The sequence below is a fragment of the Plutella xylostella genome, chromosome 7 (genome assembly GCF_932276165.1).
Source record: "Plutella xylostella chromosome 7, ilPluXylo3.1, whole genome shotgun sequence".
NCBI classification, from domain to species: Eukaryota; Metazoa; Arthropoda; class Insecta; order Lepidoptera; family Plutellidae; genus Plutella; species Plutella xylostella.
In genome coordinates this window covers 5507370-5523492 of record NC_063987.1, presented here as the reverse complement: position 1 = coordinate 5523492, position 16123 = coordinate 5507370, and the positions used below count along the sequence as shown (strand labels likewise).

At 37.5% G+C, this 16123-nt stretch overlaps 2 protein-coding genes across 2 annotated transcripts; both read left to right on the top strand.

Moving 5' to 3' along the window:
• Window positions 1–1175: 1175 nt before the first annotated feature.
• Window positions 1176–2713, top strand: LOC119691392. Its single transcript, XM_048622329.1, has 2 exons — window positions 1176–2188; window positions 2590–2713. The coding sequence occupies exons 1-2, from the start codon at window positions 1247–1249 to the stop codon at window positions 2593–2595; spliced, it is 948 nt and encodes a 315-aa protein (XP_048478286.1). The 5' UTR covers window positions 1176–1246; the 3' UTR covers window positions 2596–2713.
• A 10023-nt stretch (window positions 2714–12736) lies between these two features.
• Window positions 12737–15926, top strand: LOC105398294. The gene is made up of 4 exons (XM_011570367.3): window positions 12737–13060; window positions 13790–13948; window positions 14185–14359; window positions 15766–15926. The coding sequence occupies exons 1-4, from the start codon at window positions 12803–12805 to the stop codon at window positions 15837–15839; spliced, it is 666 nt and encodes a 221-aa protein (XP_011568669.3). The 5' UTR covers window positions 12737–12802; the 3' UTR covers window positions 15840–15926.
• The last annotated feature ends 197 nt before the right edge of the window (window positions 15927–16123 follow it).

The following is a 16123-nucleotide window of genomic DNA, read 5'->3' as shown; positions in this document are numbered from 1 at the left end:
TTCTTTACAAAATATAAGGACAACACCGTGAATTTATCTCTATATACTAAGCAAAACTTTCAAAAATCTACGGATTCGAAAATAGCCTTTTCTATTATGTCTTAGAATCTTTTTTTATTAAGCTTTTATCATAATTATACTAATGTAATGTAACGCTTATGTAACTTAAAATCTTTAGATGTAATATTTATAACTCTAGATGTTTCCATAATAAGAAAAACTGGAGCCCTTTGGAATTACACTCACGGGCAATGAAAAAGTTCAGTTGAGAAAATCACCAAATTAATCCTAAACGGGAAAAAGTAACTTTATGACACCTTCTGCAATATTTAAGTACGTTTAACGGTGCATCAGTCTATTTCCAACTAAAACCGTAATTATTTTGTTATTAAATTAAATTTTAAAAAAAATTGGGATCATTTGGTGTCGATTTTTTTTAAGTGGAACTTTTACATTGCTCGCGAGTCTAGTATGTACTATTTCAGCAGTAACCTCGCCTAGTCTATAGCTCTTTTGTATCTAGCTCAGGCGCTGCTTTTGTAATCAGAGTCTTAATGCAGTTTGTACAAAATGAATGAGAGTTTAAAGTTTGTAATTTGATGGAACACACGTGGCATGCCACAAAATTGCCGATGTGCCCGAACAAAGCCAATTCGCTTTTATTAGACCAAAGAATTATTAATAATAAGTTATAAATATCTACAGGTTTCACAACTCCATGTTAAAATATACTTTTTTAAAATAAAATTAATTTAAATATGAAATAATAGCGCTATTTTTTATTTATTATTTTATAAATCAAGTATAAATCAGGTAAGGACACACTGGTTCTTTATAGACGTCAGTATAATCGTTTATTGCGCGTTCTACCAATCACAACGTCGTATTTATGGCGAATCGCGATTTAGTGACGTTTATCTATATTGATATCGAACCCGTGTGGCCTGCACTGGGACCAATAAGTAAATATGAAGAACAAAGAAGCACTAAAACATTTCATGGTGACTTTCCTCGAGGCTAAAGTTCGCCTACATTCGGACGGCACACTACGAGTATGTAGTATATTGACATGCATGTGGGTAGATTGTATAGGTGGTGGAATCAGTTGAGAATAAACGGTCATCAAGCACACACACGTCTTTTCATTATTCACCGATACTATATTGGCGACGAGGATAAATTAAGTGTTTTAGTGTTATTATTAACGTTAAAATCAGTGCGTGTACACGTATCACTAAAATAAATCATGTCCGTGGGAAAAATCGGCGAGTTTAATGTATCAGTGGGAAATTGGACCTTATACGTAGAACGCCTAGAAATGTTTTACAAAGTAAATGAGGTCAAAGACGAAATGTGGTTACCTACATTAATTGCAGTCATCGGGGACGAAGCTTACGAATTACTCAGCAATTTGGTGAGCCCTAAGAAGCCGGCAACAATGAGCTATAATGAGGTAGTGAGCATCTTTCAAAACCACCTGCAACCGAAACCCTCAGAGATGGCCGAACGCTATCGGTTCCGACAGCGGAGACAGCAATTAGAAGAAACGGTAGCCCAGTATATGACGGAGTTGAAAAAACTGTCAAAATATTGTGAGTTTGGTGCGAATTTAGAAGATAACCTCCGTGACCAATTCGTGTGCGGTTTACGGAGTGACGTTATTAGGCAGAGACTGTTCGCGGAGGAAAAACTGACCTACACAACGGCTATCAAATTGTCAATCAGCCTGGAGGCGGCGGAACGGGATGCGGCAGCAGTGGAGCACGTGGAGCAGCGTAGCGACGGCGGCGGCGGCGGCAGGGCGGCGGCGGGGGCGCCCGTGCTGTCCCTAGCCCCCGCGGGGGCGCGCGCCTCACACGGTCGCGGGCGCACCGCGCCGACCTCGGGATCGGCTACTGGACAACGGCCGGGAACACAGGCGCCATGCACAGCATGCGGGGCGAATACACACAGCTGGGCTCGCTGCAGATTCAAGAATTTTATCTGCAGCAAATGTAAACAGCGGGGACATCTTCGCCGGCAGTGTCCCAACCCAGGGGCAGGCCCGTATCGCCGCGACGGCAGGGGCATCCACCACGTGGACACGCGCCTAGACCAGGCGGCGCCGCCGCGGGACGAGGAGGCGGAGGACAGCTTGTCCGAGCTGGAGGAGGACCTTCACCAACTTAGCTTGAACGGCTACAGACCGGTGAGCATTACTGTATCGGTAGGTAACGTGGACTTACTAATGGAGGTAGATACGGGATCGGCAGTGTCATGTATTAGTAAGGTCACATATGACCAGTATTTTAGTGCATATGAAATCGAAGAATTAGAACTTGTATTAAAATCATACGATGGCACAAAAATTAAACCACTAGGTATAATTAAACCTATAGTTGGTTATGGTCGATTAAATAGGAAATTAGAACTTTTTGTTATCGAGGGTGGTACGACTTCGTTACTCGGCCGACATTGGTTAACAGAATTAGGAATCCAAATACCTGTATTACGTAACAATAACTCATTACATAAAATGCAACCACTTCCTAAGAATAATGTCAACATAACGAATAATAAAGGTAACGAATTGACATGTTTACTCGACAGGTATAAAGGGCTATTCAGCGGTGGACTGGGAAGGTACAGCAGGGGTAAGGCGCGGCTCCGTGTCCGCGAGGGCAGCGTGCCCGTGTTCTGCCGCGCGCGCCCTCTGCCGTACGCCCTGCGCGAGCGCGTGGAGGCGGAGCTGGACGGCATGCTGCGGGAGGGGATCATTGAGCCTGTGGAGACGGCGGACTGGGCCACGCCGCTCGTGCCGGTACCTAAGGCCGATGGAGGAAAACGCATATGTGCGGACTATAAGGTAACCCTAAATCCTGTCTTGCTGATCGATAAATACCCATTACCTAAAGTTGAGGACTTATTCGTAGGATTAAGTGGGGCTAACTATTTTTCAAAAATCGATCTCTCACAAGCGTACAACCAGATTGAACTCGAGGACCCAGAAAATTTAACAGTCATTAATACGCACAAAGGTTTGTTTAAATATAAACGGCTAGTTTACGGGTTGTCGTCGAGTCCGGGCATTTTTCAACGGATAATGGCGTCATTGTTGAAGGACATCCCAAATGTACAAGTCTTTTTGGATGATATTATTCTAGCTAGTCAGGATATTAAAACACATTTGTTATTAATTGAGGAAGTATTTAAAAAACTACAAGACGCGGGCTTGAAATTAAAAGAAAATAAATGTTTCTTCATGCTAAACGAAGTTAAGTACTTAGGCTATATAATTTCTAAAGATGGTATTAAAGTAGACCCGGAAAAAGTAGACGCGGTGGTCAAAATCGCGAGTCCGACCAATAAGGTAACGGGTCCATATATCGCGGTATTCAAAATGGCGTCCTTATTTCGAGTTATATTTATTTTCATGATTATTACTTATTTTAATAGGTTTGGATACTCTAAAATTACATTTAATCGTTCATTATCTTTAACTGAAACTACTTGATGTAGTAAATATGTTTAAAATTGCCTAAAATTACTAAAAACTCATGTAATGTGCCGTGAGGGCGACGCCGCCATGTTTTTCATACAAACGCGACCCGGCTTACGTAAGGCCAGCCATATTTAATAATTGTGTTTTTTAATATTTATACGACGTTCAACTTTGTAAATAGTTTATATTTAGTTTATTATATTCTTATACTTACATTAAATTTAAATTTTAACTCTTTTTAAACTAATTTAACCCCTTTAAACTCAAAAACAAAATACCTCGGTATAAGGGCCTGATTTTTATACGTTGTTCCTTACTCCGAGGTACCCTCGGTATAAGGAAAAATACTATGTCATGATTTTTAGCTTATAACTTTACAAATAATAACATTTGAAGTATATGCTTGATTACATAATAATAATGATGAACGTGACAATCTTATAACCTAATTCGGCGGTACAAAATATCCTCTAGGAATCTTAATATGACACGATAATTGTTGACGCAAAAAACATGGTTACCTAGAAAACCTTAACTTAGTATGTATATTTGAAATGATAAAAAACAGTGTTATTTTATCCCTATTAACGTAAGTGATACATATTTTTACCAATATTTTATGTATGATTTGAGTAACATATCTATGTTATTTCTAAATCGATAATTTGATAACTCGAAATATGGATTATTAAAATACTTGCTGAACCCCTAATATGGAGTATGACATTTTACATAGGTAGGTACCTCGGAAATCGGAATATGACTACATCACACCTTCGCAGTGTCATCCGATGCCGTCATCAAACCATAAAATCAAGATGAATTAGCGACTTTCTTCCTAAATATAAAAGGGGTGTGGATAGATATGCCTGACTTTACGAAACTACTACTAGATACTACCTACCTACTTATTACTCTTTATAAAAGAAGAAAGAAAGAAATTTGTAGACGTAAAACTTTATTTGGGTGAATAAAATAACACACACGACGGTTGAGTTTTTATAACACTTATATACACAATTGCCTAATTTCATTTCTGTATTTTATTTCCATTATCCTTCTACTTCGAGGTCTGATGGCCATTGTAATATTGTTATCCCAGAATTCCCAGATAAATGAATATCCTGTATACTGCATTTCATGTTTGGTTTAGGGGTCTGGTTGATTTTTTCATTTTCTTGTTGTTGTCACTGAAAAATAAAGTAAGTAGGTAAATTGTATGGATAGTAATTGACAGAATTAAGCTTATCCTTATAAGTTGGTACCCATTTTCACAAAACTTAGTGAGTTTAGAAACGAAAACGCTAGAACAAAAACCTAGGTTAGTAACTAAACTGATGCCAAATTACTGATAAAAATATAAAAATATTTCCATTTTACGTAATTTCCTAAAATAATTCGCACACAAGCTTACCTTATCGATTTTCCAATTGCATATTGCAAATACAAACATAATAATCTAATAAAAGATGTTTGTTTTCTAATGTAAAGACTTAACAAAAATACTTTCAAAGAATAGCGGCAAACTTTTCGGCGGAAAATTGAACATGGCGCCGGCGCGCCTCCAGTCCAGCGCGCATGCGCCATAGAGATGTACCTAGTGCAATGTTCCTTGCTTCCGACCTATGCTTGAATGAAAAAATAATCGATGCTGGATCGATTCCTGGGTAGATACTTTTATTATAATCATATTCGTTTATGGTAAATACATTAGGTACTCATCGGAAATTAGTACTGATAAGGTATTTGGCTTTTGTAAGTATTCGATACTTTTCCTCATCCCTTACACATCTACTTTTATTACGTATCATCAACTTTTAAACATTTAAGTAAGAACATAAAATATCGTGGAAAATTTTTAGACCTTACTTAGATAAAAACTATAGTAAAAAATGTTTAAATCATTCGAGTTCAATAATCGATTATATTCGATTACTGTCACTATTTTATCAATTTACCCCATCTCTACTCTATTTTTTTTTAATCGCTTGGAAAAGTCCATAGAACATCATAGAAGCATTATGAATATTTTTTCTAGCCAATGTTACCAGTTGCAATAATTAATTATGAAAATGTTACATAAATAATAGAAATTATCACGAAAACCAATATAAATGGAGAGTATTTAATTCTTTTCATTATTTTCAACTACTATTTAGAATAATTAAATTTATTTGGAGTACTTTAAGGTTAAAAAAGTATATCGATATTTTCGATTGTAATTTCCTTATGTTCATGGCCACACTCATGGAGCCACTGACAGGACTAACTCGGAATATGGAACAGGCTACCTCGGTATATGGAAGAAACCATAATCCTACCTCGGCATTAGGGCAAATCGACATGTGTAATAAATTATATTTTTTTAAGTATAATTAATGTGTTATCAATGAATCTGTGTTAAGAAATATAAAATTTAACGTATATTCTTACAGAAGACAATATTTCACATCAATATTGATGGTTACAAATGCTTATTTTTCTTACTTACTTTCAAATGTTGTTATTTACCTCGGAATATGGACCCGTTACCTTATCTCTCAATTAAGGTCATTTATTGGATTGGTAAATTTCTATGCACGATTTGTGCCAAATATAAGCACGGTTTTGTCACCACTATATAAATTACTCAAAAAGGGAATTCGGTGGAACTGGAACACCGAATGTGAATTATCATTTAACAAGATTAAAGCCATTTTATGCAGTACGGAGGTTCTCGCTCATTACGATCCAACAAAAAAATTAATATTAACCTGTGACGCGAGTCCAGTAGGTATTGGCGGGGTATTGACCCAAGTAGGAGCGGACGGCTGTGAGCGACCGGTCTCATACATATCGCGCACCTTATCACCCGCGGAGCAAAACTATTCGCAAATAGACCGTGAGGCACTGGCAATAGTGTTCTCTTTGCAAAAATTCCACCAATATGTTTACGGCCGGAGATTTGTTTTACGCACGGATCATAAACCGCTCGTGAGTATTTTCGGGCCTAAGAAAGGCATTCCAATGATGGCCGCGAGTAGATTGCAGCGGTGGTCAGTTATAGTGGCGGCGTACAGTTACGATATTGAGTACATAAACACTACAAACAATGGGGCGGATAGTTTATCACGGTTACCGATAGCAGCAAAAGCTAAAGATATATTGAAATATCCGGAGCAGAGTTATTTACATTATGTAAACAATAGTATGCTACTCGACTATCAAGAGATAAAAAAACAAACGAGCCGTGACGCGTTACTTAGTAGAATATTGGGCTATATTCGAGACGGATGGCCCGAGCACAACGAAATTAGGTCATTACAACCTTATTTTAACAGAAAGACTGAGTTATACGAAGAATTAGGGTGTATAATGTGGGGTCACCGTATTGTTATACCTACTAATTGTACTGAAAAAGTGTTGAATGACTTACATGAATGTCATATGGGCATTGTAAAAACAAAGGCGATAGCCCGTAGCTACGTCTGGTGGGCGGGCATTGACGAGGCGGTGGAGGCAATGTGCCGTTGCTGTGCCGTGTGCGCCGCCGAGGCGGACGCGCCGCCGCGCCGGCCGCCGGCGCCCTGGCCGTATCCAAACCAGCCATGGGCCAGGATACATGCAGATTTCCTTGGTCCCATCGACGGGAAATTGTATTTAGTAGTAGTAGATGCTCGAACAAAATGGTTGGAGGTATTTAATATACCGAGTACTAGTGCCCATCACGTAATCAGTAAATTTAGCGAGTTATTTGGACGATGGGGCGTAGCAAAACAATTGGTGACAGACAATGGGCCACCCTTCACAAGCAAAGAAGTTTCAGATTATCTGAACAGAAATGGAGTACAACATTTGTTTTCAGCCCCTTACCATCCCGCCTCAAACGGAGCGGCAGAAAATGCAGTCCGAACCGTTAAAAGAGTAATAAAAAAAGCTAGGCGACAAAATCATAATTTAGAACTAGCTATTCAAACCTTTCTGCTATATTACCGTAATACGCCACACTGTACGACGGGGGAAAGCCCAGCCTCTCTAATGCTTGGTCGCCCTCTGCGAACCAAGTTTGATCTGCTGAGGCCTGACTGCACCGCGAGGGTACAGGCCGCGCAGCAACGTCAAGTCACCGCACGGGGCGCGGGCGGCGCAGCGCGCCAGCTGCCCGACGGAGCGCCCGTGTGGCTGCGCCAGTACCAGGGGACGGACCGCTGGGCACCAGGCTCCGTCACTGAACGAGTAGGCACAACAGACTATACAGTGGTAGATGTTTCGGGACGTAGGCATCATAGGCATATCGATCAGCTAAGACAGCGACATAGGAGTTCCTTAGTAAATCCTTCCACGCCGATTACGGGACAGCCAGGGGACGAGGACACTCAGGTGGAGGAGTGGGTGTCCCCTCCGACGTCTCCGCAGGTCGATGATCACCTTGTACGCAGGGACGCCGAGGCCTCAACAGCCGAGGCCGCGCCAGCCACAGTGTCAGCGGCGGATGAAAGAGACCGGGGTCCGCCATCTCCTGCTGTGCCTTGCCGAAAAAACCCAGTCAGACAATGCAGGTTACAAAACCCACCAGAATATAAAACATAATTTAGTTATTTTTGTTATTAATTAGTTGTAAAACTAGATTATTATGATTAAGTATTTTTACTTTTGTTCGAGTAAGCCATTAAAGGCTAAGTTCTTCTTTCTATTTCGATGTATAAGTTAAGTAATGTACCTACTTGCATATAAGCTTGTTGTTATGCTAGTACTTACCTTAAGTAATTCAAGTTGACAGTAGGTATTGATAACGACATTAAACACATAATACTGTAGTTGTTTAAGTTTAATTACAGTTGGCCATCATTCATGCTCAATAATTATATTAAATAATAAGTTATAACAACAATTACCGTACCAATTATGTAAACTTCAATAAAATTGAAAGCATAAATATACCTACTTGATGTAAGAATTGTAGATAAGTGATTTAAAAAAAAAAAAATGTATACCTAACTACTTTTTTTTTGTACATTGTTAAAGAATTACTAAATAAAAAGGGTGTTAAAGCACAGTTAATAAATAAGGGGGGAAAATGATTAAGGGGAAGATATTGTAGTATATTGACATGCATGTGGGTAGATTGTATAGGTGGTGGAATCAGTTGAGAATAAACGGTCATCAAGCACACACACGTCTTTTCATTATTCACCGATACTATAGAGTATAATGAGGATGTAGTTTAAAATATTTGTTGAGAATGCAACTTGCAACGGACCAACAAAAAGTTGTTAAAGAAAATAACGTAGAACCTTGCACTACTAGTTGTTCAAAGGAGCTATTTGGTATGAAAATTTGGTTCATAAATAAAGCAAACTTTCTCTTGTTTCTCTAAAATACCATACTGTTTTAATGACAGGGGCCCGAAGCAAAAACTAAATAAAATTCAATACATTTTGAATCCGTTTTTTTTTTTCAAAATGTGTTCGCGATAGGTACACTGAATAAGATCCGGCCACGGTCCGGCGCAGTCAGCGACTCACAGTGACCCAGACGGCATGGCAAGGGATTTGAATTTTTTACTAATGGACACTCAACCGTTATGTTACAGCAATACGACATAAATTGTTATGCTTTAAAGCTGAGGCTTTAAAGTGACGCCATGGCATTGAAAGGGATTTTTTTATGCCACGGCGACAATCCTTTCATCCCGGGCCGGGTGACAAACCACAGTCTAGCTCTAGTGTTTGTTCGCTAAGAATGACCTAGGGTTTCGTTCCCGTGTTCCCGGGAATTCCCGTTCCCGGGAATTCCCGGGAAATTTGTCCTTCCCGAAACCGGGAAAAATATCGTCATTCCCGGGAATTCCCGGGTTTTATTTTTAATCGATTCTATGCCATATTTTCATCTTTATTTATCTGTTTCCCCTACCTTAAACCAAAAAAATTGATCGGCAGGCTTGTCGTCTACGATCAGAAACTCGGTTTTGTTGTAAATTATTGGAAAAAATTCATACGTGTTATTGTTTTCGCGTAGCTGCATTGCAAAGATAAATGACTCATCTACATTACCTTGTTTCACCTCTTCCTGATTCAATATTTTCATCTTTATTTATCTGTTGGTCCTACCGCCTACCTAAAACCAAACTATTGATCGGCTTTTACCTATGTGACCAAAGAGTATGAAAAAGCTAACGCTAGTGTGACGCCTGTCATATTTTTTTATTAAGTACCTTACCTCAAGTGTAATTAATTTTATATTTTAATTATATGTCATAATAATATTATTTTCAAACTGTTAATTGTAAAACTTTTGTTATTGTTCAATTTACAATTAAGAAAAACAAATGATTTTGGCATGTTAAGAGAAGAGTATACCCTCGCGATTCTAGCGAAATAGGTATTTAGGAAAATATTTGTTATCACTTGCGCTCTCATGCCCCGGGAACGGGTGCGATAGAGATGCACTGCAGCACGCGACTGACAATAGGTACTTTTCATAATGAAATTCTAGTTTCGGGAGAAAACTAAATATCAACCAATCTATTAGATTTTGGGGTCATTCGCTTCAGCATAATATATTCTAGGTTTACAGGTTTGGCTTTAAAAAAAAATACATTGTTATTGATCAACCAACGGCTTGATTTAACACACAAAAATTACGTTATTTAAGGTGCCTATAACTTTGAACCTATAAAAAATTTCGAAAAAAGAAAAAGCTATAAAACTAGTTATTTCTTGTGTCAATAACATACTAAAAAATCATGGAAATTGGATAATATTTAGAGGTAGTAAAACGTTTTCTCTTTTTGTATGGACGAGCAAGTGCTATACTCTCCTCTTAAACAAATCATTATAATTTTGGTTGTTAATTTATCTGTGTGTTGCTTTTTTCTACCTATAGGAGTGATAAAAGTATATTTGATTTAATTGTAAGTGTTTTAAGACGTTTAATACCCGAAAATAGCAAAACCAAGCATTTAAAATAAATTCCCGTTTCCCGGGAATTCCCGGGAAATCTTGAAAAAAATTCCCGTTTCCCGGGAACAGAAAAAGGTCGGGAAAAACGAAACCCTAGAATGACCGAATGCAAGATTCAAGCTTTATTTAAAAACCTAATAAAAATAATTATGTATATTGATTATTATTAATCCAATATCTCCTTCCTCTTATATCAAGTCGTCATCATCATCAGTTAGCAATGACTTCGACAACACTCCTCGACATTCCTCTCTACCACCTATCTATTTATTGGGCTGTATGTAGTTTGTATTGTACCTAGCACGGGCCGAATAGTGTCGCGCGCTTCTTGCGGTCCGTGCTAAATACGCTTGAATAGCGCGCTAGTCCCACACTATGTGCACCTGTTCGTGGATCATGTATTCTTATAATCCGTTAACTATTAATCCTAGATCAGTGTTTATATTAACATAAATCACAGCGGTGGTGATTCTGCATCCACTCATCCCGAGATCGCTCGTCAAATAGAGCGAAGTGCGATGCGCATTAACATAATGATTCAATAATTGATCGCTTACGCGGCATTGCACCCGAATAACGTTAATTGAAGCTTATATACCTGTTGGCTTAATTATATACTTAGGTATATAAGTCTATTCTTATAGCCTAAACATCAATGGAGGTGAGTTTCATATTTCTAACATTATTGGTAGGATTTTGCACAATTTCAGTCATATTGGTTTTTTTTACTGGCTTATCCTTTCAAATGGTGAAAGGATTATCAAGTCAGAATGGCGCCCAGGGTCAAGAAAAAATGATACGTCACTCGGCAGGGTTCTTTCGTGAATCCCCGCTAAACTTCAATATGGTTATATTTGCCTTGTTCCTTAGGTAAATAAGATTTATTAAAAATTCTGTCTATTAAAAAAAGGCCTGGAAAGTATTTCATGAAAAATTAACGCCCTGAAATTTGGGCCGTGTTGTTTCATCGTATTTCAAACAATACTTCAAAGGGCAGCTCCTACGAAAGTTATAATTATTGTTAAAAGAAAGAAAAAAAGGTCGAAAAACGGTTTGTAATTAAATCTTCCGGTCTTCGATGTAAATTAGTTGTTTTTCCTTTCATCGAGCAGAAGGCAAGATGCCTGTAAATTAATAATTAATAGCGCTTTTAAATTAATAATTAAGTCACTTAAGAGGCTATTTTTTTCCCATAACGGTGTTAGAAAGAAGTTAAAGATTTTTAGTGTTACAAAAGCATTTACACCACAACATTTTTCAAGTCGGCCCCATGAAAATACGTCGGTCGGGACTCGGGACACATTGTAAGATGTGTTTATTGTATAATGTGTGTATTGTACAATGTATAAATTGTACATTGTATATAGAGGGTGCGTCTTACCCGGGATCACGGCACAATGGGTAATGCTGAGCAAACCGCCGCTAACATCGCGTCATATTGTTTGCTCGTCTATTGTATACTGTTTTAACGGATCATTGTTTCAACCTATCACGTAATGAGTGACTAACAAATAAGATTATCCGTATGTACCAACATGAATATAGGACGTGTATTAGCGCATCGGCTAATGTAGCTTTACAGTGTGCATCTACACTTATGAACACTAATGGTATAAAGAGGAAGGATTTTAGTTTGTATTGGATAAGTTTAAAAACGAGTAAGTAATCCGATTTCAAAAAATATTTCATTATTAAAATGCTACCAGTATCATTGATTATCTTTATCCCGGATTTCCCACTGCAAAAGATATCCCCTTTTTAAGGCTAAGCGAATAGCTCACGAGAACACGTAACTTTTTTGCTATAGTTGCAGTTTTTTTTGCTAAATGATCTGATCAGCTGGGATAAATCCATTGTATACATACTTCAATAAAGCTCCCTAGGAGACGCCGTCATAGAATATGCAATGAAATATCGACATTGTATTTTGCGCATACAATGTAATAATATTGAAACCTTCCGCGATAGGATGTGAGACTTTATATTCTGCTATAATAATTTGAAATAAATATATAGCTAAGTACTTAACAGATAAAAGTTGTGAGTTGTGAAAGTCTTTTTGTTTTTGTTTAACATAAGTAAATTTTCCATGTACCTATAATAGGTGAATAGCAAGCGAGTCACATCCTATTCGGTATAAAATTAATAATGTAAGCTAGTAATAAATAAAGACATTACATTTCACTAGGAATAAACTTTTTTCTTTCGTCATTGGAATCAACTTACTAATCTCCTTTACATAATAAAATTTAAAAAAAAAAATATTTGTCATTCATTTGTCAAGCCAAAACATTATGTCAATGTGTCAAGCTCTCGTTTTTTGACTTTTTTGTTTACAGTGGTTTACACAATCACAATACTTTTGGTAAAATCTAAATTCATGAATCCAAACGCCATCCTTTCCAAATTATTACCATTTGATTTCTATTTTGACTTGCTTAGCCTCGTACAAAATAGAACTTACGCAAAATTAGACGGAGAATTTGATGCTTTGTATAAGATAACTTCGAGAACAATTTCAAAAATGTTTACTGTGATATCTATGAGTCCTAATGGACAAAGTAACCCTGAGGAAATGAGGAGACGAAAGTATTTACTATACAGGGGTTCCGTTATCTGCTTAGGAATTTCCAAATTTGTAAGTTAACTATATAGTTATGTAGTTACATCATCCGTAATTGTCCACTGCAGGACATAGGCTAGATATAATATTTTACTATTACTTAAACCAAACAACTTAAAAAAGCAACTTAAAAATATGTATTACATAGTTGTGTATTGTTGGGACTCAACTAGACCTCGACCATCGCGATCGTCTCATACAATTACCTACTTAATGAAGTCGTATTTAATAAAAACATATTTTGGAGCGCGTTGGTGTTCCTCTTTCTTCAATTTAGGGTCAAATACACCATAATCCTCAAGGCCTAGCACGGGGCGCAAGACGCCCACTTCAAGACGTGACAAAAGTATTCCGTCGCAGTCGCTCTCTAAGTCAAGCTAATGCGGATGCGAAATATGCTAGCTTTTAAAAAAAAAAACTTGAGAATAATATTATTATTATGTAGTTTATAATAATATATAATATAATATGTGGGGACATCTCACACACGGCCATCCGACCCCAAGCTAGGCAGAACCTGTGTTATGGGTGTCGGACAGCTGATATATCTACACAAATACATAGATAGATAGATACTAAATATAAATATCAACACCCAAGACCCGAGTACAAATATCTGTCTTTAAACAAATATCTGCCCCAGCCGGGAATCGAACCCGGGACCTTCGGCTCAGTAGTCAGGGTCACTAACCACTACGCCATTCGGTCGCCAGTTTAAATCCTATAAATAAATATTTATTACAGATGGCAGCAATTCTCTATGTCATACTGTATTTACTGACACACAGCGTAAAACCAAAAGAGCATATTGAACACTTGTTGGGCCCTCTACAACTGTGCCTTCTAGTGGCCATCGGTCCATTCATTGTGTTTGGAACCCTTCTGGTCATTTCGTCACTAAAAGTGAGTATTTTGACCAAAAAAAAGTTCGCAGTTTGTCTACTGCAAACCCAGCAAGACGCAAAGTCTTGCAAGTAGTATAATATATCATCGTCATCATCATCATCACTGCTGGACGTAGGCCTCTCCCAAAGCACGCCACTGGATGCGATCTTAGGAGTAGTATATGGCACGAGATAAAATAAAATTACGATTACACCGGTTAAAACACTAAAAATTCTTAATTTATATTTTTTCAGGCTATGAAATTCCATCAACTAACTTTGCTCTTGGCGATAATATTTGCCATTGTTTTGGGAATATACGACCTGTTTCTGGGAGGCTTCGGGGCTTATATATACTTCAGTTCCATAGCGTTTACAAGACACTTCATCATGTTCGTTGTGTTCATTTGTCAAGCCACTAACATAATTTGTAAGTACCGAAGTACACTAGGATCCACGTAACTTGACCAAAATGACGGGCATCTCAGCATGTTGCGTTTAAGCGAATGATAAGATAGAATTCGGGGCGCGTAATTTCCCTAACAGACCAATAGTGAAGGGCGTTAATACATTACATCTTTACATTACATTTTTTTATATGTCTGATTTATGTGGTGTTCAATAAAGCAATATTCTATTCTATTCTATTCTACATCCGTGCCTGCAAGTGCACCCTACTACTACTACAACCTGTAGAAGGAACCCCTAGAAGGTTGTAGTACAACCTGGCAGAATACCCTGCGCTGTGATTGTTTAATAATAATCATAGCATTATTATATTGTTGACGGTCGAATGGCGTAGTGGTTAGTGGCCCTGGCTGCTATGCCGAAGGTCCCGGGTTCGATTCCCGGCTGGGGCAGATATTTGTTTAAAGACAGATATTTGTACTCGGGTCTTGGGTGTTGATATTTATATTTAGTATCTATCTATCTATGTATTTGTGTAGATATATCAGCTGTCCGACACCCATAACACAGGTTCTGCCTAGCTTGGGGTCGGATGGCCGTGTGTGAAATGTCCCCACATATTTATTTATTTATTTAATATTTTTATTATCCTGATCTGTTTTGTTAACATGATAAATACACCTATTGCTTGACTTTATCTTAACGACTTTCTGTCTGTCTGTTATTTAATCCTAATCCTAACTAATCCTAACTAATATTATAAATGCGAAAGTAACTGTGTCTGTCTGTCTGTCTGTCTGTTACTCTTTGACGCCAAAACTACTGAACGGATCTGAATGAAATTTGATATACATACGGTCTAGACCCTGGGAAAGAACATAGGCTACTTTTTATCCCGGAATTCCCACGGGAAAACTTTTTAAGGCGAAGCGAAGTGCGCGGGAACAGCTAGTATCGTATATTTATCATTACCTGATGTAATCTTTCCGTGTAACCAATGTGTTTATTGTGTTAAATAAATAAGAAATATATCTAACTATATATCATCTATTTACCTACCCAGGGGAACAAGTATGATTGGTCAAGTTACGTGGTTCACACTGTAATCTATCTGCATGTAATATGATGTAATGTACAATTTGTACATTAGGTACACTTATTTATCAACGCACCAGATAAACCGTTGTTAACAGACCCAAATACATTTTTGAACAATGCATTGTTCCAGCATCGAAACCGCATGCTAAATTGGAAATATTTTGAAATTCCATTGCTAAAAATAAAATTCCATATATTATTATGGCTGCCATGATTATATATTTATCCTGTTGATTTTGATAAAGATATTTATGTTGTTGTTGTAATAACTTAATACACTCATGAGCAATGTGTATTTATGATATTATATTATTATCATTGACTTTTCAGGTACAGCTATCTACGACGTTCCACTTATAAGAGCCTTTCGATCATTAAGAAAACAGGAGACACAACTCGTCTGAAACACTATATAATTTAGTCATATTGGAAGAAGACTCTTTATTGATAAATTAAATATACCTAGCTATTTAGCTAAGAATAAATTGTTATGTTTTTTATATTTCTGTTAACCGATTTCGTGTTTATAAAAACTTAAAAATGACATGGCTAAGAACATTCAGAATTGCCTATGACCCTAAAAAACAAAACGAAAATAGGTTCAGTTGTTTAGGTGCTACGCTACCGCAGTCAGATACACAGACACGTCGTTAAACTTATAACACTGCTCTATTTCCGTGGACGGTTA